The sequence below is a fragment of the Haplochromis burtoni genome, unplaced genomic scaffold (genome assembly GCF_018398535.1).
Source record: "Haplochromis burtoni strain Fernald_Lab_line unplaced genomic scaffold, NCSU_Asbu1 Contig_176, whole genome shotgun sequence".
Classification (NCBI taxonomy): Eukaryota; Metazoa; Chordata; class Actinopteri; order Cichliformes; family Cichlidae; genus Haplochromis; species Haplochromis burtoni.
Genome location: NW_024582537.1, coordinates 1,147,367 through 1,169,530, shown reverse-complemented (window position 1 = coordinate 1,169,530; position 22,164 = coordinate 1,147,367). Strand labels below are relative to the sequence as shown.

Below are 22,164 nucleotides of genomic sequence, written 5' to 3'. Positions count from 1 at the left end.
GTTGATGTGTCACATGGCCCTCTTCCTATTGAAAAAAACAAAAGTTGTATCAAAGATGGCCGACTTCTAAATGGCCACCATGGTCACCAACCATCTTGAGGAGTTTGCCCCCTCACATATACTAATGTGCCACAAACAGGACTTTAATATCACCAACCATTCCCATTTTATTACGGTGTATAAATGGCCCACCCTGTACTATCTGAATGCGGAGCTACCGTATTAATAAAATTCAGCTTGTTTAAAGCCCGTTAAGAAAGCTGTCCATCTATTCGAGTTAACAGACAGCTATATTACAACAAGAGAATCTAATGGTTCACAATCGAGTATTTTATTAAATGACAGTTTAGTTTATATTACCCCAGCTCTAGCCTGGGTGTCTGCGTCCAAATTTTATGTACCCTACGGTCTGCAAGTACAAATATATGCTTTAGGATCATAGGATCAAGTTATCTTGGACGCAAAAAAATTAGACGCTAGTGAAAATTTATTACTTGGCAGGGATTTCATACTTGCTCATTAGTTACCATAGTGATATACCCTGTTAAGACGTGAACCTCCTTCATAGTACAGACACCACAGGGTTAATCACGAAGTTACCTTAATATTAACCTCTGTTTCGTAGTACAGTATGTTCATTTTTGTTCACTGAGTCATGCCACAGTCATGCATCTGAGGTGGGCTAATGACGTCAGAAGAAAAACTCTTGCACTTGATTCGCCTAGAACCGCTCAGTGGGTTAGGGTGAGGATTAGGGTTAGGATTTGCAATTAGGCTTGAAGTTTAGAAATGCACTACTTTGTACCCACAATAGCCCATGTTAATGATTCCGAGCTATCTTTGTGTTGCCTGTGATGTAAATAATTTTAGCTGAACGCCGTGCATCGTGCTTGGAAGAAAATCCGAGTACATAAAGATAAGATATAGTGGATTCATCATAGCTTGACAAGACTACAACAACGAATTAACAGTAATAAACCGCAGTTTCACTTTAACGACAGGAAACAGAGTAAGTCCGCGAAGCACTGTGTTCCTTTACTTGTAAAATAAAATTATAATTATAAACTAACTGCAATTCATCAAGTAAATACACATAAATAATAAAACAATCGCTCGTTATATTTATTAGAAATCTTTGCTGTTTAAGTCCATTTTACTTTCAGTTAATTGCCTATGATAACTTGCACTTGAGATTCTGTTATTGCTTTACAGTGTGAAATTTCTTGCGGTGGTGAAAGATAAACCCCGTAATAATACACTAACCCAGATAATAACATGTTTTTATGTTGGCCAGAAATCAAGTGGGATATGTTTTGGCAGGAGCTTTAGAACACGCGTGGACAAACACCTCGGTCAAGAGCGTTTAATGTAAACAAGCGGATCATTACACTACGCTGCGTCTGTGGAAATTTCCACTTTGATGACACTGCAGCAGTGCGTCCCAACATTTCACAAAACACCCCTTGGCCCACATCAGTTTCCAGGACACGCCTAAAAGCGAACCCACTTCCTTCCATAGTTGCTATTGGCTACTACGAAGGTGTGTCATTCAACCTGACGTCAGACGCTGTATATATATATCAAGACGTGCCTCGGTAATAAAAACTCATAACACATTGCAAACGCTTAAAAGAAATTACGCTTTTTATGGTAGGTGGCAGAGATTTTTTTTTTTAATTTTATGACTGAATTAAGAGGAGATCTCTTCGTATTCGTTGTCGGAGTCACAGTCTCATAAATATTCAGTAGATTGACGAGTCATAAAGACCGCCTTTCCTGCACCAACGACACATTCAGCATCCTCGGGCGCAACATCTCACTGAGCTTTCGTCAGACTCCGAGTCGGTTTCATTGTGACCGGGGCGACTTTTAATTTCCGAGAATGGCTTTGAGAGGAGCACTTTCCCGTCTTTCCCACTCTTCCCGTCATTTCAACCATACTTACCAGCAAAGCAGAGCTCATTCGGTGGCCGTGCTTGGCGCTCCGTTTTCAAAAGGACAAGTAAGATATTGAGGTTTTTTTTTAGTATTATCATTACTTTTAAAGAGCCTATCATCTTTAACAGTTTAACAACTCCCATGTTTTCTTCCCTACAGAAAAAGAGAGGTGTGGAGCATGGCCCTAAAGTCATCAGGGATGCGGGGCTCATGGAGAGGCTTTCAAATTTTGGTAAGTGTCGTAATCTTGGAGCTGCCGGTGGTGCTGGGTTATGTAACTTGTCGGTGGGTGTAACCTGCAGCTTAACCCGGCAGACTTTTAGACAGACATATCTTCAGCGCTCGGTCGTCAGTCAGTCTGTTACATAATCGGGAGAAAGTAAATATAAACAAATGATATGTAACCAATGAGAGAGATTTGGTGCACATGTTTCGGAGAACAAAGTGATTTACGCGCGAGTCCAGTTTGAGGCTTTCGTCATTAGTTTTACAGGATAAAACGTCGTGTAATAAAATAGGATGTAAAACTAGACTTATTTATAGGCTCCCGAATGTATATTTGTGCATGTTTAATGCCATATTAAAGCCAGTCAAAGAGAGAAACCTCGAACATCCTCTCCGATGTTTGATGTTAATCCTCGTCGAAATGTTATTGTATAATGGCTAGAAACTCATGCATAGGACGGAAAGACGAGACAATACAGGCGGACATTGTGATAACTGTCAACATGGCACGCCGGCGTCTCGCTCTTCTCGTGAGAAATTACACCTATTGCTCATTCATTCTTGGCCCCAACCCCCCACCGCCGTTCTGGCACATGCTCGTAAGAGCCCAGAATGAAGATGACGGTGTTATTTCCATTATGTCGTCACTGCAGTGACAGACACTTTTACTTTTTATGTGGTCCAAATGAAAACAACCACGCAGTCCGGTGTGAAAAGAAGTGGTACCTTTAACGTGAAAGGCACAGCAGGTGAAAAGAACCCCCTCTGTGCGCATGTCAGCGAGGTGCCATTGTTATTGAAATTCCACTAAGGATTCATGAATAAAGAGAGGAGGGCCTGCCAGTTCTTAACAGGCCATGATAAGGTCACAGCTATCCCAGGGTACTTAAATTCTATCTGTGAACCAGACATAGTTAATTACCTTTGGAGTGATCAGGTTAATGTAGATTAATATTGTGCATGGAACAAACACAATGTAAATCATGATGGCCTCCATTAATTATTGTAGTAAAGGTAGTTCAAATTAATCTGTTTTATGCTTAATAAATATACTCAAAATGTCCAAAGTAATGTCTTAAAATTTTGCCCAAAAAGTAACATGAAATGGAAATCTGCTGTCGTGATACTTCCTAGCTCACCAGAATCCCCATTTGCACCACAAACTGCTCCTGCCTCTATAAATATAACAGAAAAACCAATGAAGGTGTGTGACAATGGCAGCTTAATGCAGGCCTTTAGGTTGTAACTTCCTAACTTCCCTTACCTAACTACCCAGGTAATCCAGTTTGTTCTGTTCCACACATCAGCTCATGAGGCGTAAACATGTTGTGCAAAGGGAAGAGCGCTCCCTTTGTGTTACACATACATTATACAGTGCGTCACTGGCTTACTTTCATTTTCTGTATGGCCACTAAGTGGAGCTGCACAATTACATATGACTATATTGTCCAAAATACCTTGAACTGTATCAAATGAGTGTATATATATATACACACACTCATCAGTTTGTTCTTATGTTGCTGAATCTCAAAGATACTGTTGTAAGTTTTATAGTAACAACCTTGATGTTTATCACAAGGTGGTTTATAAAAAGTAAAATAAAACCTGAATATATGTAATCTAATGTAAAATGTTGGCCAGGAATCAATTCCCTGGTGGCCAAATTGGCAGCAATGAAATAAGATCTAGCTGCTATGTCACTAACAGAGGAGGACACATGAAACCAAACACTAAGAGAAGTAGCTGCCATGTACTCTTACATCTTCACACTCTCTAGGTTTCCTGTCAATTTGTACAAATTGTTTAAATTAAAAATATATAGATATAATCAAACCAATAATCACTGGCATTTACAAACATTTAACATGCCTTTACATATGAATAATAGCGCTTGTAATCTTGCATTTAAAATTTAAAAGCTCATCCCTTTGACAAACTTATGAATTGTCTTGCAAGAGATGCTCACTGTTGCATCAAACAAGGGCTATTCCTGTCCTGTCTACGAATGGTCATGAACCGCATTGGTCACCCTTGGATCAGCAGAGTAATACTACACTACCATCAAGGCTCATATAGCTGGATGAACCCTAATATGGTGAAACACTTCACTTGTTTACTTCGCAGTCTATATCTAAACTTTTAAATCTTCTGCAACCACGTAGTATAAGGCAAACTACAGTCACTGAAACCTGACCCAATGTGGGAAACAAGACTAATGGAAAGTGCTCCGTCACTAGTTCCACTGGCATTGAATGACTCAAACCCATGAGAGTGCAAGGTCAGAGAAACGCGTGTTAAGTCACGGGAGCTACGGATTATGTAGGCTGCCTAACTGACACCTGCACATACCACGTCTGCTAATTACAAATCCTCAGGCTGTTTGAAGCCGTCAGGTTACCAGTTCCGTTGTTCAGATTTCCTGAGAAAATAGTGCACTCCCGTTCAATGAGTCATTTTAAACTGCAGCAAATGTGACACAGCACAAAGTAGTTTAAATGTATGGATGTTTGTTGTTGTGTTTTTAGACTTTTCTGTCCATGACTTTGGGGATCTGAACTTCCAACACCTGGAGGAGGATGAGCCCTACATGGATGTAAAGTTCCCGCGGACTGTGGGTGCAGCAAATAAAAAGCTGTCTGCAGCAGTGAGGAATGCTGTCAGTGCTGGCCACACTCTTCTTATGCTGGGAGGTGATCACAGGTAGGAACAGAAAATATTGGCAATACTACAAGATAGCCTACTCTGTACAACAAGTCCAGTGTTTGTATTAATATTATGAATCCATTGCACAGATATCTTTAAAGCTGCTCTACATCTGTTACAGCCTTGCTGTTGGATCAGTGAGCGGCCATGCCCAGCATAGTCCTGACCTGTGCCTTATCTGGGTTGATGCTCATGCAGATATCAATACCCCTATGACCTCCCCTTCAGGAAACCTCCATGGCCAACCTGTGGCATTCATGCTCAAAGAGCTGCAAGACAAGGTGAGGAAAAACATTCAGCTTCACTAAAGATATATTAAAACACTACTTACAAAAGGGATTCTGTTAATTTAAAAAAGTATTATTGCTTTTTTAGTATCCTGTATGACATATTAAACAACCTCTTTTCACTCACCAGATGCCAGATATCCCTGGGTTCTCCTGGACTAAGCCATTTCTCAGCTCAAGAGACCTGGTGTACATTGGACTGCGGGATGTTGACCCTGGGGAGTAGTAAGTACTTACATTTAAAACGTTTTAGTAAACGAAACTGGGGTGCACTCTGAAACATAGGTCTTGATGTGTTTTAAAATTGTGCATTGCAGCCAATTCCTCAAGAGCTTTGGTATCCAGTATTTCACCATGAGAGATATCGACAGACTAGGCATCCAAAGGGTCATGGAAGTCACTTTCGACCATCTTCTGGCAAGGTATTATTATTAATAGATTGTGATTATAATAGATTTTAAAATGATAACACTAAAAATGTTCTTAATTTTTCAATTTTTAATTTATACAAAAAACAGTTATAGATGTTTGAACTGAGATGTTGAATTTTATTACCATCCTGACAGAAAACAACGACCAATACACTTGAGCTTTGACATCGATGCATTCGACCCGTCTCTGGCTCCCGCCACAGGAACACCGGTAAATGGAGGTCTGACCTACAGAGAGGGAATCTACATCGCAGAGGAAATTCATAACACAGGTACAGATCACTACAGTTATGGCTTTCATTTCCTTTGGTCTTTTCTAGATTTCTTAAAGGTCTTTGACTGTCTGGCTTTCGAATCTAACTTGTCATCATCTTGGTGTGCAGGTCTGCTGTCAGTCATGGACATGGTAGAAGTAAATCCTGACCTTGGGGCAAGTCCTGAAGCTGTGGAGGCTACTGCCACGTTAGCAGTTGATGTCATTGCATCATCACTGGGACAGACGAGAGAAGGCGCTCACACATCCATGGACGAAATTCCCCCTGGGAAAAACGACACAGAGCTTCGCCTCTAAGGGCATGAAGCAAAGCTATGGACTTCAACACTGTCATCCCTGACCATTCCACAGATTTAAATACAATACTGCAAAGACTATATCTATTTGAAAGGTGACAGTTTAAAGCTTTTTTTTTTCTTCTGCTGCTTGGTCTTTCACTTTGAAAGCTAAATTATGTCGGGATTCATGAAACTACGAAAGGGCTTTGCATAATCTTTCTTCATATTGATAATGCTGAGAAACGTCTTTGACAGAATTTAGACACCAATACAGCTATTGGGGATACAGCAATACTAACTTATTTTATTATTATTATTATTATTATTATTATGTGTAATAACTTGTCTGGCTATCTCTGATAGCACACTGCAAACCTCCAATAAGTGGCTAAGAAATGATGGGTGGGTGGTTAATCTTAGGTGTGCGTTGCCACAGCTGCCAAGTATCTATCATGTTTGGTTTATGAGAGAATTAGTGTGCATCAGCGGTACAAAAAGTATTGAGTATGGACGATTGAAGTTCACAGTCTACTTTAGACTGTTTTGTGGCTGTGCCAGTTAGTTAAAACTAGAAGTATGCTATCACTTCTGTGATAGTTGTAGTTACTGTATTTTCTTTAGAGTTTACTTTTGTATTTTTACTGTGAATCAATACATGGACTATAGTGATTTGTGCACCACTATTTCAGCATCCCTGGAAAAAGTAATAACTATTTGAATCATTATGCGTGAACTAAAGTATGGCTTGTTATCTATGTTTAGTTTAATTTGGCTACTGAATGACTATTGTCCTTGTAACAAAGAGCTTCTATTTTGGTCTTCCTTTAATATGATTAAAATTTTTTGTTTGTTTCTACGTGTGTCTTATCTCCTCATTATTTTGTGATCAAAGTAATATATTGCTTTAATTGATGAATGCAATAAATGAAGAACCAAAGAATCACCTTGAGGATGAACATGAATGCCTACCACATTTCACGTTAATTAACCTAAACCTGAACCTCATGGTTACTCTTCTATGGTGTACATTGGACTGGAAGAGTAGTCAACACGCCCCACTGTGAAATAGAATGATTAAATAGAAATCATTACATTTCCCCACCAAGCTGGGGATTTACCAAAGATATTAGTCATATTAATTCTTTAAAAAAAAATAGCACAGGAACATAGTATTTTTCGGGTAAGATCTTTCGTATTTCAGAAAGACCATACCCAAACACACCCTGTATGTATGACAGTAGCATATGTATCCGTACCTACTCGAAAGTGCTAAACCAGCCAGCCTGCAATCCAATCATGTCACACTGAAAATATTTGCCATATTTCGTTGTTGGACACATGTGAGCACGGAAAAAAATGGAAAAGTTATCTGAGTATTATTTTTTAAGTAAATCTCTGCATTCTGTTTGCATTTGTATTTTATACAGCATCCTGGCTTTTTGTTGAAAGAGATTTATTTTAAATTAGGTTATAAAACCCTAGAATGTTCCCTTTGTGCTTAAGAAGACGGAAAGGATTTAAAGAAATTCGAAGGTAATATTTTAACACATTAAAATTATATTTCCTTCTTTCTACAATGTCCCTGTCATACATAACCAGGTCACCAAACTTGTTTGTATACTCTAGAACACACCAGGTGGGCATGATGGAATAGAAAAACATTGCAGCAGGTGTACCGTTTCCCTTAACACCACTGGAAATCACCATATGGTCAGTTATTTGAGAATCAACTCTATGGTAACAGGTGCTGTTTACCCTTTATTACCTGATCAGGGCTTCCACAGAGTATTTTTCTTAACTGTTTGGCTTCCTTCCTTAAAAATATCAGATGCAAACTGAGGTTAAAGATCAACTTTAATGTTGCGAAAGACATCAAATCGGAAACCAAAAACCTATTTATAACAGTGATTTTTGAATCGTACAGTAATTTTGCATGAACTGTATTAAGACATTGCATTAATTTATTTCACTGATATATCTCATTTAAAACTTAAGTCTTTTTTTAAGCACACAACCACTTAAACACAGAAAAGAAAGTATTTTGTTAGGTGCTTTTTCATCATATTGTAAAAGATATTCATACATCAGCAGTTGAATTTGAGCAGTTTTGTAACCCAATCTGAGACTTATAGCTTTCTAGAACTTTCAGTCACATTTCACAAGTGCTTTCACCCAGAGAGACATGTGGGCTCAATTAGCTTGTTTTCTGACTCAGCTAAGATGCTACAAAGAATCATCCATGGGATCTGTAACAGCCAGCAGACAAGTCCAGATCATCATCCTGCAGGACATCAATGGCATCAAGTGACAGTGCAAATCTAAGTTCAAAGAGCTTCTGTAGGTTTGGTCCATTAGCAAGTTGGCAAATTGCCATTCACATCAAATAATGGACAGAATGCCCTGTCAGAGTTCAGGCCTTCATTGCCATCACAGACACAGATAGCTGAAAACAGCAGGACAGTGTTATTATTGCTACTGGATAGTCAGTAGAGACAAAGTCTGAGTTTGCCCTGGATCCACAACTTAAATGTAAGTCTGCTCATTTTCGGAAAAACTTCAGGTAAATCACAGCACCCAGAATGGCCAGTTCCATTAAAATGATGATGCCCAGTAGCAACTTGTTTGTCACCAGCCTGTAAGACAGAAAAGAAGCAACAATAAGATGCTTACACTCAATATGCTCAAATGTTCCAAGAACATTTAAAAGAGACCCCAATCATCAGGATCATGAGACGCACACAAAAAAATAAGGAACTACTGTGGTGTAAGATGTCTTTGTAGGGTGCACTTACCGCCTTGACATGGCACGAAGAATTTTTCTACTACGACTCAGGTTCTCTCCAGTATTCGCAAGCTACAAAAACAACAAAACAGAAGAGTTTTAACAAACCTACTAATCTCAGATCATATCGTCATCATACAGTCCTGTGCCAAAGTCTTGAGCCACTATTCGTTTCTTTATAGTTTTGTAGGATGGAAAGAAATATATGCATCGATTTATTAAAACGTGCAAACATGCATGAAAATACAGCACATAAGGTAAAAACAGAGTTTTTAAAATGCTAATGAGCTTGGAAGTTAATATTTAAAGTTTTAGTTACATTAAACTTTTTAAGGACTGCACAGGATAGTGAGATATGTCAAGCTGACAGCTAGTAGCTCTTTGGAAATCACATTTTTAGTGCAAAAATATTATTTTATGCCTGTTGAACTGTGTTATATTTGGCATTTTTCCATATTTAACTAAAAAAAATTAGAAACTAATAATGTGTTTTTGTGATAAGTTGTCACGTGTAGACACATCAACACTGGTTCATCATTTGATTTGACCGCAGCAATTTCCTAATGTTGTAAACCCGCTCAACATTTGGCAATAAAACCCTTTCTGATTTCTGATTTAGGTGCCTTTTTAAGCTTAAACGATTCATAGGTCAGTGACAAATAGACATCACAGGTGGCTAAAGACTTTTGCACAGCACAGTACAAGAATACAAGCGTAATAATGATTCTCAGCTCACTCTGTTTCTGCTTCGATCCAGCTGTTCCCTTTGTTCTCCCAACTCCTCGATGATATCTGTGCCAATTTGCTCCGTCTCAGCAGCGATGCGCTGGCTGCGCTCAATACTCTGGCTGGCGTTATTTAGAGCATCCGTACCTTGAAGAAGCAATGCTCTCTGGGACTGCAGGTGTGTCTGCAAAGATGGGGAAAAGGGACAAATGAAACCAAGTTTAAGCAGATTTATTCTGGAAATACAGTTACATAGACATCCACAACGATCACTAGGAAACAGGGTTGACATTTTTCTCAGTCTAATACAGTCTGGATCTGTAAGTGCTGCTGAAAAATAAGCCTTAATAAGTTCAGAGGATTTGGTTTCAAATTGATGAAGATGTTTTCTTGATTTGTGTGTCTCCTAATTGCATTTTTTCTTATGTTACAGCGCACTGATATTCTTCAGCAAAAAGAGGAAGAAAAAAAACACACACACCCAGAAAAAATCTTACCCTAGAAATGCAGTTTGACATAACAGCAGCAACATAAAATAATGTTTTGTGCATCGAAACAGACGCGTGACGGGGCCTGTCACACGTCTGCAACAGCAAACCCAAGCACCCCAAAGCCCCTAACTCACACTGTGCTGATTTTGTGAAGAGTAGATGCCATGATTTCCTGGCACTGTGTTGTACGAGGAGCCAAAGCCAGGTGCTGAGTTTTTCATGTCCCTCTGAAGCTTGCCGAGGTCTCGCCGGTACATACGCAGTTTTGTGCTCATTGAATTTCGATAGGACGGAGGGGCACCGCGCAGCTCCTCTTCCATTCCTTGTAACTGGAGAAAGACAAGAAAATGTTATTGTTTGAGAAAAAGACAGAAAAGGATCTTACTCTATAGAAACAAGCATATATTATCAATTTATTTACTAGTTTAGGCTTAACCTTCGTAAGCCAGAACATTTCAGTGACATTTGAATTCATGCACAGTTAAAAATGGGGCATACTTAGAATACTAAACTTAATTAGAGGTTCTTCTATTTCGGTTTTATTCTTATACACGTGATGGCCAACATATTAGAAACACCACTCAGATTTTAATATTATAGGTAACAAGGTCAGAATCTTGGAGGAAAAAAACAAAATATGTATAAGTAAATATCCAACGCTGGTGCTAGCACAAGACTCAATCATGAAACATCATCATTGCCATGTTTCTCATTGTCCCGTCCTTTTCCAGGTTAAACAGGTATTGGTAACAGGTTTGCACATATGTTGTGGGACATAATTTGCAGTGCATAATTCTTAAATGACTACTTAAAATATGTTGATGTTAAAAGATGGAATAACAATTATAAAAGGTTTGTGTCAACAAAATAAAAAGAATAAAAGTTGTTTTTTTTAACTTCACTGTTTTACTTGAAATGCACTGTGGTTACCAGAAAGACTGGACAAGCGAAAAATTCCTTTTGGGGGGTAAAACGTACACTATGTTTCCATTTTGTATTGAACAAGTGTTATTTGCACAACAAACGCATGTATTATTTTGATAATTCACTATTTCCCTGGTGGAAAATTTCTTTAAAAGTTCATTTCAAGCTCAATTTAAGTGTATTCACATGAAAATGTCATAGCTAGTAGTCAAGTGAACTTTAGCTAGCTGTAATGGGGAAAAAGATAAACAGCTCACCACTTCTTCAGCCTCCCCATGTCTCTCATCGAAGGTCCTCACCAGCCTCTTCCTCTCCTCTGCAGGAGTGACAGTACAAGTGTTACTTAAAAAGCACATAACTTATATTCTAAGGCGTAGTTATTTTGATCTGGGCTTTATGAGCAAGCAATTACCTCCGTGAGATTTCTGAGCCTTATCTGGCATCAGCTTCAGCTCCTCGTACAACGATCGGTACATTTCGTGCAACTTCTCGAATTCCTCCGACGACATTTTGCGTGTCGTTTAAATGTCCTTTCTTGTGAAATTATTTTTGTCTTTTATTGTAAAATACAACACTTTTTATGATCACAAGTTTAGGTATCTAGTTTTGCTATGACGATAATCAGATTCTCGGGATTCTTCCGGATGGCTTTCGACTGACCGTCGTAACTCCGGAACAAAACGCAAACGTACTAAAATGTAATTATTTTTACTAGATATGAAATTGAAAAAATATTTTTAAAAAACACAATTATGTAGGAATTTAAAACAAAATAGTGAAATGTTGTGAAAAGCGTGTTTTAAAATAACCTGGATAATTATTTAATGATCATTTCATTCCGGCGCTACAGAGACGACGTTAATAGGGCTTTCTGGGAAATGTAGTTTTTAAACCGAGCTACTTGGGAAATGTTTGTGTTTATTCTGTTAATAAAACTACATGGATTCAGAGTTCCCCTTGTTGAAGATGGAGAAATTTCCTCATAGTAAGCGTCTATAACAAATTTTAAAGTACAGATCTATTTTGAATGTATAAATAGCCTGTCTAGCTAAATAAATGGGTGATTAATCATTGATTAATGTTTCAGAGAGCAGGGGGAGTATTATTTCGGGTTTATTGTTTTGTTTTGTTCTTACCTAAGCCATCAAAACATCACTGTCAAAATAATTAAAATGTATCTTATTGAAAGTTAAAATGGCACATTATGAACCTCGGGATTTATTATATATATATTCGTGTATAACAAATACAACTGTTTAACACTGCCCTCACTACTATGTCATAAAAACATCCTCATAAAGGTTTACAAGATGTTAGAGGGGAATGGTTTGGAGACAGTCCTGCGAGGTCTGCGAGGCAGGAGGAAAAAAGAATGACCACAGAACAGGTGTTCCCCACATTTGCTGAAATGGCAGCCTAGGTGCCTTTACAGTCTTATGACCCCACCAACCCCTGTGTTGATTTGCATTTTAATCTCAGTTAGGTAAGAATAACACTACACACTTCAAGTGGTATCTCACATAACCAGTTTAGAATCACTTGTTAACCTGAAACCAAATTCTTTAGGAGGAGGCCAGGATACCTTTAAAACACACAGTTTCAAGTTCCTAGGTGTGCACATAGACACAGACTCCCAATGAAGCTCAAAAACCTCGGCGGTTGAAAAGAAAGCCCAACCGTGTGTCCATTTTCTAAGAATCCTCAGAAAATTGGACCTGAAGGGGGAACTGCTGATTGTCTTCTACTGTTGCTACATTGAAAGTGTGCTGACATACTGTATCTCTGTATGGTTCTCCAACTGCACCATGGCACACAAAAAGGCACTTCAGAGGTTCATTATATAAATAAACTTGACCTTGACCTGTGTTTTGTTGTGTTTAGTATCGAGGGGGGACAGTTTCCAAATTCCTTGTACTATTGCACTAGGACTGTGCAATGACAATAAAGAGTTATTTTATCTCTTATCCTAACTTATCTTATATTACCTTGGTGCATTCGCTTTGATCACTTTCACTTTTACTATTTAATTGTTTAAAAGACCAGCAGATCGCTGTCTCTGCAGAAAAATAGACAGTTCTTGCAACAATGTGCGAGAACTGTCCCCTTTGAAGTCCATCACCACTTTCCCACAAAGAAAATACACAAAGATGGCATCTACAGTTACATAAAACCACAATTTTCCTTGATTTGACCAGAGTGGTGCATCTAAAACCAATTTGAATAGATGAGGGTCTAATCAGGCTACCGTGGCTCAGGGGATTGGCAACCGCATCTGTAACCGGAAGGTCGCTCCCCGGGCTTTCTGTCCTGGTCGTTGAGTCCTTGGGTAAGGTACTTTACCCTACCGCCTACTGGTGTTGGGCCGATGGCGCGATATGGCAGCCTCGTTTCTGCCAGTCTGCCCCAGTATCTGTGGCCTCCACCAGTGTGTGAATGTGAGAGTGAATGGTATTGTAAAGCGCTTTGGATGCCTTGAAAAGCGCTATATAAACCCAATCCATTATTATTAATTTGACCCACAGCAGCCTCGATTTTTCTTTATTTTAGCAAAATGAATTAAGTTTCTGGCTTAAAATGACATTTAGGGGATTTTTACTGCTATCAAATGGCTAAAAAATCATTAAATTGACTTTCTGTGCGTGCTTAAGAGGGGGCAGATGAATTACATTTAACAAAAAAATTAGAAACATTTGAAACAAGTGACTCCGTCTTTGTCTTTTTGTTGTTAATAATTTATTAACTAAATGAGCTTAATTTACTTTTATGACATTTCAATTGAAAATCACTGCTCCTAGCTGCAAACTCAGTGGACCCTGTTAAGCAGTAGCCATCTTGTCACGCATCGAACTACAATCCCATGATCCTGCGCGTGGTTCAACCTTCACCCCATCCGTTTGCAGTTCGCACCCCCATTCCTGCTTTGACATCAGCTGTTCCGCCTACACTTCGGTAGCATCCTGCTGGAAGAGGCAGAGGAGCGCAGATCCATAGCATGATGTTCCTTTTATTAATTATCGCGGGCCTCGGAGTGGTGACGCTGCTGGTGATTTTATTTGCGCCACAAATAAGGTAAGCGCCCACTTCACGCGCTCGGTCATTAGAATTTAAACGCAGAGTTTAACACTGGATGTCAGGGCAGGTTATTACTTGGTTAACAAGACATTTAGGTGGTGTGGTGTAATTATTACGATGAGGATCAGTTTGATTAATGAAGCCACATGATCGTTAATTGTGAATGCTTTACGTTAACGGTGATTTCACACGAGGCTGCTGATCAATGAAATAGAAAAATTGAGCTGTGGGAGGGTGTTTTTTTTTCTTGCACAGATGAACCGGGTGTCTTCTGTCTGAGCTGCTCGGGCCTATCAGCAGCCGGAGCGTGGGAGGAGTTATATATGCATACAACACTCCGAGAGAGCTATTGGTTATGTGGCGGCCCTGCTCACTGGCGTGTGTTTCGCACCACTTGCACACTTCACTATGCAAGTTTTTGTGTGAATAATTAACCCGGTTTCACCACAATGCCAGCTTTAACGGGGGCATAGCATTTAGAGACTGCAGAAGGAGCTGCTAGTCATTTAAATGGAGCTGTCTGCTGCATTTGATGATGCAGAATTTGTGTGGTATAAATCAGCCTTGTTTGTGTGTGTGTGTGCAGAAAATATGCAGCAGGAAGAGTGTGCAAGTCCACAACTCGTCTTGATGGGAAGACGGTCCTCATCACTGGAGCCAACACAGGAATTGGGAAGGAGACTGCCCTGGATCTGGCAATTCGAGGTGCCTCTTTAAACCCATAACCTGCTGCTGAGAGAAATCAGCAGTCTCTTAAAGCAGTAAGACTGAAATCAGCGTCCTTGCCCCATTTAAAATATTCATAATAAAATGGACCATGGTGTGACACAATTAGCTGTTGTGGTCTCAAGGAAAACCTCGCTTTAAATGTAGTCACATAAATACTTGACTTGTTGTATGATTATAATATGGTCAATATACCATCAGTCTGGGTTTGGAACAGGTATAAAGTTTTATTTTGGTTTAATTAAGAAAAACAAACAAACAATTCAATCCTATGAGGTCATGACCTCCAAGCGTAGCTTGAACCCTAACTTCATGTATTAGGTGCGAGTGAAAGCGATTGATGCATGTCAGTTAGAATGATTCTTTTTTTCTCACCTCAGTCCAAATACTCAGGGGCGTTAACAAAATGTTAAAGAAATATGTAAAAAACACTTAAATATTCTGAAAGCACAGGATTAGCGACTGGGTTTGTCGCTGATGATGACTCACATGCCATTAAAATCTTAAGAATTTGAGATAGAAGGCAACTGGATTTCTTTAAAGTTTGTGAAGAGGCTTCTTTAGTTCTGAATTGAACAATTATTTTTTTTCACTTCCAGCCAGGTCAGTTTAGATTGCTTCCCCCCCATTAATAAATTAAATAATCATTTAAAAGCTGTTTTGATTATATTTAAGAATGACAAATGTGCAGAAAAAATCTGAGGAATCAGGATGGGGAAAATGCTTTTTCCCATGGCACTTTATACCTTGCAGCATTAAGTCACTCTTTAATGCTTTTTAGTGGATGACATTGTAACAGATTAAATCTTTCAACAGTCTCAAATATTTCCTGCGTGTGGGACTTAGTAATTACTTGGCCTTTAAAAATAAATTGCATTCTCTAAAAAGTTCTCTGAGTCATCAGTGAAAATGCTTTTCTGCATCACTGACTAACAGGTCAGCTACATAATTTCCCTAGGGATTAAATCTGATTCTTCCAAACCACACACCAAACCTCTATTTGGCTTCATCTCTTTGTTAATAGTTTAGTTGCTGCTTCTTTGTCACCTGGTAGGAGCTCGGGTGATCATGGCGTGTCGAGATGTGGAAAAGGGTGAGGAGGCTGCGGCCAGTATACGAGCCAGTTACCCCGAAGCACGAGTGGAGGTCCGGGAGCTCGATTTGGCAGATACGTGCTCTATACGAGCCTTTGCACAGAAATTCCTAAGAGGTGAGCACAGGTTAGCATTTTAATACTCACATCTACAGAGCCCAAGTGTGTGGTTATTAAATAGGTTTTTTTTGTGTGATGCTCTCTTCTTGTTCAGAAGTCAACCAGCTACATATCCTTATAAACAACGCTGGGGTGATGATGTGCCCCTACACGAAAACTGTCGATGGCTTTGAGATGCATATCGGAGTCAATCATTTGGGTAGGGCTTTTATGGAACATGTTGGAATCAGTGAATCGTTGCAATTAAATCAATTCGTCTCCAATGTGGGGACGGTTATTTCCAAAATAAAATACACTGAAAAGATGATTCTTACATGTTGCAGGCCACTTCCTGTTGACATCCCTTCTAATCGGGCTTTTAAAGCGCAGCGCTCCGGCTCGGATTGTGGTGGTCTCCTCTCTGGCACACAACTTTGGCTGGATCCGCTTCCATGACCTTCACAGCCAGGGCAGCTACAACAGCGGATTAGCATACTGCCAGAGCAAACTGGCAAACGTACTGTTCACCAGAGAGCTGGCTTCCAGACTCAAAGGTACACAAATACAAAACACTGTAACCAGCAACACAAAGTGTGGGAGAAACTATGTGACATTCATATCCGAGAAAGGAATGACGAGCATTTGTGCCAAGGGTGTTCACGAGGTGTTCTGAGGCTTCTTAAATGGAAGACTCAACTCTTAAATGTGACAACACAGTCTTTCATAAACATGCTTTTGAAATGGAAGCATGTCGCTAAAGCCACCATGAAAATTTACAGAAGAAATGTTTTTACCTAAAATTTAAGCTGATAAAATTGTGACAAAAAGTTGGTGCATTTCTTTCACAGGAACTAATGTCACAGTGAACTCTGTTCATCCGGGGACGGTAAACTCTGACCTGACCAGACATTCAACTCTGATGACGATATTGTTCACAGTCTTCTCCGTGTTCCTGAAAACTCCACGGGAAGGAGCACAGACTAGCATCTACTGTGCCATTGCAGAGGAACTGCACTCTATCTCTGGGAAACACTTCAGGTAGGACCAAAGAAAGACAAAGGAAGTGAAAAATCTGTATAAGCACCAACCTATAATTTGTTCGTGCTACCAAACTTTCCATCCTGACCACAGAGCATTTGACACCTTAATCTACACGAGTGACTCCAACATGGTTTTGCCATTAAAGACTTTGTCATTGTTATTAATTTATCAGCCTGGTTTTACACTTAAAGGAAATTTATTTTTCACTGCTGGGACCTTTTAGATGAATATTATATCACAACTTTTGTCAAAGGACCTTAGAAAATCCTAAAACGTAGGCAGGAAGCTGGAAAAGGCTACAGTAGCATTTCTGGGTAACTAGTTTGTCCACACCATAATGACACACACTGTGTGTAAGAGTGAGATGTTTTTTATATTGTCATTTGTGCTTAGAAACATATAATCATTTGTATGCTGATAAAAATCATATCCTTATTGGGTCTGATAAGATTCTGTGTGCACTTGTGTACCATGAGATGATAGGAAGCAGTCTCGACATCATAAAAACCAGACTGTCCTGTTGTTTTCTTAAAACTGCAAGAGCCACACCTTTAAATGTGCATCTGAGATATGGCCTATTGCAAGTCCCTGTTTTTATAGTTTAGCAAGACGCTTACATCTGCTTTTCTGCACTCAGTTTAAGTTCATTGAAAGGCCGTATGTCTATGTATAGTATGGCTGGAAACACACACGCATGCACCTACACACACCCACACACACAGAATACAGACACTGATGTTGTTCAGATATGCCTGCTTAAGAACGCCACGTGTATTTGTAATTGCATGTCCATGAATGATTGCTTGCTGACAATAAAAAGGGCTGTAGCGAAGGAATCAGTTGGAGTTGCTTGGACAGGCGAGTCGCAGCACTGCTCTCCAACGCTCCCCTTGCAAGTAAAATGTACACTGGTGTCTGTGTGCTTTCAGTAACAGGTTCTGTTTACCAGCAGGGTTGACTTAAACCCAACACTGTGTACAAGTGGAGGATATTTAGGATCTTTGCTACTTATCCTTAGTGTGGTGGTCTGCATACACCAAGATGACAGTGTGTAATACCAGGTTGGAGCCCCTTTTGCCTTCAGAGCTGCCTTTATTTTTCATGGCATAGATTCAATAAGGTGCTGGAAACATTTGGTCCATATTCACGTGAGAGTGCAGTGAACATACCGTCAGTCATAAAGGGATGGACATGGTCCGCAGTACTCAGGTAGGCTTTGATATTTAAACTCTCAGCTGGTACTAAGAAGTCCAAAATCTGCCAAGAAAATATTCCCCACGCCACATTATTGGTTGGTATAAGGCAGAATGGAACCATAGTCTTATGTTGTTTATACCAGATATTGTCTCTACCTTTTGAATCTCACGTCAGAAATCAAGATTAGATTGGAACAATCTTCTATTGTCCAATTTTGGTCAGCCCGTGTAAACTGTAGTCTCAGTTTCCTGTTCTTAGCCGATAGCCGTGGTATCAGGTATGGTATTCTGCTGCTGTAGGTTCAGCATGTTCTGTGCTCAGAGGTGCTCTTCTGCATACCTTGGGTGTAATAAGTGTGATTTGAGTTACTGTTGTCTTCCTATCAGCTCAGAGCAATTTGGCAGTTCTCCTCTGAGCTTAGTTTGTGACACTTTCACTCGGTGAACTGCTTCTCACTGGATATTCTTTAGTTTTTGGACCATTTTCTTTAAACTACAGAGATAGAAAATCCCAGTAGACACCAGTGGTTTCTGAAATATCAACCAGAAACTTTACAGAGTAACTTAAATCACCTTTCTTCCTCATTCTGATGTTCAGTTTAAATTTTATTTCATGTCTGCATCCTTAAATGCATTGAGTTGCTGTTAAGTGATTGGACAGCTGTACCTAACAAATTAGCTGATACTCAAGTTTGCATAAGTCCGGCCGGATATTCCACAACAGTTATAAATTGTTTTGTTGCCTTAGAAAAAATATGTAGAAATGCAAAAATGTTAAGTTCGGAGTAAAAAAAGATAGCAACACCAGAACCTTGTCCGCGCTGTTAAACTGGTTAACATGGCAGAATGGTTTGAAACCTGTACGTCTTGCAACAATTTTTACAAAACTGTAACAAATTTTACAGGGTAGTCTATGACGGGAAGTTTAGAAGACGTTGTCTGATACACAAAACAAGCATGCAGATAAAAGAACAATACATAGACGCTAAAAAGGGAAGAAATGGTCAAGTCAAACCATGTACCTTAAACCAACAAGGGTGCTGTGGAATGAAATGAAGAAGAAAAACAGTGAACTGAAACAATTTTGCCAATGTAATATTCACAGTTTCACTTTTAGCAGCCACACAAAACATCTGATGGAAGGCGTTACCTCTATAAGAACATTCCAGAAATACTTGATTCGTCTGTTAGTTTTAGATAAAAGAACAATACATAGACGCTAAAAAGGGAAGAAATAGTCAAGTCAAACCATGTACCTTAAACCAACAAGGGTGCTGTGGAATGAAATGAAGAAGAAAAACAGTGAACTGAAACAATTTTGCCAATGTAATATTCAGTTTCACTTTTAGCAGCCACACAAAACATCTGATGGAAGGCGTTACCTCTATAAGAACATTCCAGAAATACTTGATTCGTCTGTTAGTTTTGCCAGCCTGCTTTGCAAGTTCACTGAACACGTGAGAAGTACAAATGCTTGTCTGCTATTAGTTTTGTCAGTTTGTTTTCGGCTATAATTGTAACATTGATGAGCAGCTGAATGTTTTTTATGTAAACTAATGCCAAAACTCTAGTGAACCTAAAGGTTTTCTTTTTTCCCTTTGCAGCTTGACTTTTTTTTTTTTTACTTTTTGAATTTTGATCAAAAATAAGGACACATGTACCGATTGGATTTAATATTTGTTTTGTAGTAGAGACTTTGCAATCTTAACCACTAATGTCCACTACCTGATGACACCTGAAGAAAAAAAAAATAATTCAGAAGTCACACAGAATTTCAGCACATGGAGAAAGTAACCTGTTGAATCAAATCCAGAAAAAGTAGGAGAAGCACAGTTTCAGCTCTAGTGGGTGTAGTTGTGTGTTTTTTTTATTTCCATCTTTCCATTCCTCCTTTCTCTTGCACTTACCCGATTCAGGGTTGGGGGCCTATTCCGGCTGTCATAAGGCAAGAGTCGGGGTATACCCCTGCCAGGCTGTTGCAGGGTTAACACAGAAAGCCAGACAACCACTCACATTCATACCTACAGGCAATTTAGTGTCACCAATTAGCCTAACTGAACCCTGAAGGCCCCAGTCTGGTGGATTTGAACCCACTACCTTCTTGCTGTAAGGCACCATTGCGTTGGTTGTGCTTCTTTGCTTTTATTTTTACAACTTTGCACATAAAGATGCTTGGTGTCTTTGTAGGCAGACTGAGCACTGGATCCAATGTTTGGATCTGATTAACTGATACTTCTTATGACTTAAAAAAAAAAAAAAAAAAAGATAATGCTTATACGATTACACAAGCTAAAAGAGATCCTTGTATCCAGGGTGATGACTCACAGCATCATACGTTCTTATGTAATAACCACTCCTCCTCCTTTCATTTCAGTGACTGCACCCCTGCCTTTGTGGCCCCACAGGGAAGAAGTGCGGAGACCGCGAGGAGACTGTGGGATGTCAGCTGCGAGCTTCTTGGAATCGAGTGGGACTAATTAGGCTTTCGACCGCCATCTATCTCAGCTCTCCAAGGAGTCCTTAACATTAAAGTTTTTCATTGATTTAATTAATTCCATTATTGTTTTGATGTTCTGTACTTTCCTACCTAATAAGCAGTCAGGTAATTTAAGTAAGAGGTACTACAATGTGAAGTTGCTTTTTTGTGTAATAATATATTAATTACATTATAATAACTTGAGTATTTTGGTGCTCTGCAACAGCTTCTCAAACCAAAACCACTCAACCATATTATCATGTAAACACAAATACCTTTTCGACTTTATATTTTTTGTGACACAATGTGAATAGTGTAGGCAAAAAAGCAACTTGATGTGTTGTAATGCTGTAGGATACAGTAAGGAGTCAACACAGGGTAAAAGACCAGCATCTTTATCAAGTATTATGTTTTTTCCAAATGATTTTTCCTGAATTCGCAGTTAAATTGCTTGACTTTAGTGCCAGCATTTCTTAACAACTGCAGGGGTTCTTACAGCGTTTCCAGGTTGATTAAAATTTATTAAAGTATTAAACATGCGCGACAGTCTGAGCCAAAATCACTGCTTAAATAGCATAAATGTATTTTGTCATAACTCTAATAGTCGATGTACAAGATAAGATTTTTTTTTCTATTATAGACAACGAATAGTTGAGATTACATTCATATTTCCAAAGATTGTTTTTGTTTTGTTTGTTTTTTTTACCCCCTACTCAGTGCGATCTGCACATTCCTGTAAGAACTAGTTTGAAATTTATAAGGATCTCTTTAATCATGTTTCCTTTGCAGCATTCACATGCAGGTTTGCCAGGAGTTTACATTCTGTGTTTTATACAAGTCAAAACATGCCTTTTACTACATTTACATTCATGTTACCAGTTGAATGTTTACATTTTATGTAAATAAAACTGAAATATTACTAAAAAGTTTGTCATCTTCTTTAGGCTGCTCCCTTTAGGGGTCACCTGCCTCCATCTCACCCTATCCCAGCACTCCTCATCTGTCGCACCAAGCTTCTCTTCCTTCCATCCAGAAACCATCTCTGTGGTTTTCTTCCAAACTGGGAGGCCCGAGTTCAACATTTGTTGTCCAATCTCCGCAGCCTTGCCTCTCCAGCTTTGTCTTTCATTTTTAATCCTGCATCTCCTGGTCACTCGCAATGAAAATCTTCAACTTTGCCACTTCCTCGAACTCTTTTAGATCCAAAATTGAGAGAATGAAATGCACGAGTACCTAAGATTAGGTGGACAAAGATGATTTACACAACACATGCGAGTCAGGTTTCATCACACCGTTACTGTTAATAAATAAACTAAAAGGGAAAATATTACAGGACTTAACAAAAATGTGGCAGCTATTTTTTTTTTTTTTTTTAACAAGGTAACTATCCGGGGGCCTCAAA

General features: G+C 39.1%; 3 protein-coding genes across 3 annotated transcripts; 2 read left to right on the top strand and 1 right to left on the bottom strand.

The window, feature by feature from the left end:
• The first annotated feature begins 1,620 nt into the window (after positions 1–1,620).
• arg2 (arginase 2) lies at positions 1,621–6,992 on the top strand. Its single transcript, XM_005934036.3, has 8 exons — positions 1,621–2,002; positions 2,098–2,170; positions 4,689–4,863; positions 4,988–5,147; positions 5,284–5,378; positions 5,471–5,575; positions 5,720–5,856; positions 5,968–6,992. Exons 1-8 carry the CDS (start codon positions 1,883–1,885, stop codon positions 6,153–6,155), a joined length of 1,053 nt encoding a protein of 350 aa, XP_005934098.1. The 5' UTR covers positions 1,621–1,882; the 3' UTR covers positions 6,156–6,992.
• Positions 6,993–7,972: 980 nt separating this feature from the next.
• On the bottom strand, positions 7,973–11,754 carry vti1b (vesicle transport through interaction with t-SNAREs 1B). The gene is made up of 6 exons (XM_005934035.3): positions 11,472–11,754; positions 11,317–11,375; positions 10,270–10,464; positions 9,655–9,828; positions 8,929–8,990; positions 7,973–8,769 (listed from the first exon to the last, which is right to left on the bottom strand). Exons 1-6 carry the CDS (start codon positions 11,566–11,568, stop codon positions 8,676–8,678), a joined length of 681 nt encoding a protein of 226 aa, XP_005934097.1. The 5' UTR covers positions 11,569–11,754; the 3' UTR covers positions 7,973–8,675.
• Positions 11,755–13,965: 2,211 nt separating this feature from the next.
• Positions 13,966–21,688, top strand: rdh12 (retinol dehydrogenase 12). Its single transcript, XM_005934034.3, has 7 exons — positions 13,966–14,128; positions 14,718–14,836; positions 15,912–16,067; positions 16,165–16,269; positions 16,394–16,603; positions 16,898–17,087; positions 20,661–21,688. The coding sequence occupies exons 1-7, from the start codon at positions 14,052–14,054 to the stop codon at positions 20,761–20,763; spliced, it is 960 nt and encodes a 319-aa protein (XP_005934096.1). The 5' UTR covers positions 13,966–14,051; the 3' UTR covers positions 20,764–21,688.
• The last annotated feature ends 476 nt before the right edge of the window (positions 21,689–22,164 follow it).

What these genes read in the sequence shown, in the direction of transcription:
- rdh12 (XM_005934034.3), top strand. Translation starts at nt 14,052, where the DNA reads ATGATGTTCCTTTTATTAATTATCGCGGGCCTCGGAGTGGTGACGCTG. An exon ending in TGCACAGAAATTCCTAAGAG is followed by an intron (nt 16,068 to 16,164) that starts GTGAGCACAGGT and finishes CTTCTTGTTCAG; the next exon opens with AAGTCAACCAGCTACATATC. An exon ending in TATCGGAGTCAATCATTTGG is followed by an intron (nt 16,270 to 16,393) that starts GTAGGGCTTTTA and finishes TACATGTTGCAG; the next exon opens with GCCACTTCCTGTTGACATCC.
- vti1b (XM_005934035.3), bottom strand. Translation starts at nt 11,568, where the DNA reads ATGTCGTCGGAGGAATTCGAGAAGTTGCACGAAATGTACCGATCGTTG. An exon ending in GGCTCAGAAATCTCACGGAG is followed by an intron (nt 11,376 to 11,471) that starts GTAATTGCTTGC and finishes TCACTCCTGCAG; the next exon opens with AGGAGAGGAAGAGGCTGGTG. An exon ending in ATGGGGAGGCTGAAGAAGTG is followed by an intron (nt 10,465 to 11,316) that starts GTGAGCTGTTTA and finishes GTCTTTCTCCAG; the next exon opens with TTACAAGGAATGGAAGAGGA.
- arg2 (XM_005934036.3), top strand. Translation starts at nt 1,883, where the DNA reads ATGGCTTTGAGAGGAGCACTTTCCCGTCTTTCCCACTCTTCCCGTCAT. An exon ending in TCAAAGAGCTGCAAGACAAG is followed by an intron (nt 5,148 to 5,283) that starts GTGAGGAAAAAC and finishes TTCACTCACCAG; the next exon opens with ATGCCAGATATCCCTGGGTT. An exon ending in GATGTTGACCCTGGGGAGTA is followed by an intron (nt 5,379 to 5,470) that starts GTAAGTACTTAC and finishes TGTGCATTGCAG; the next exon opens with CCAATTCCTCAAGAGCTTTG.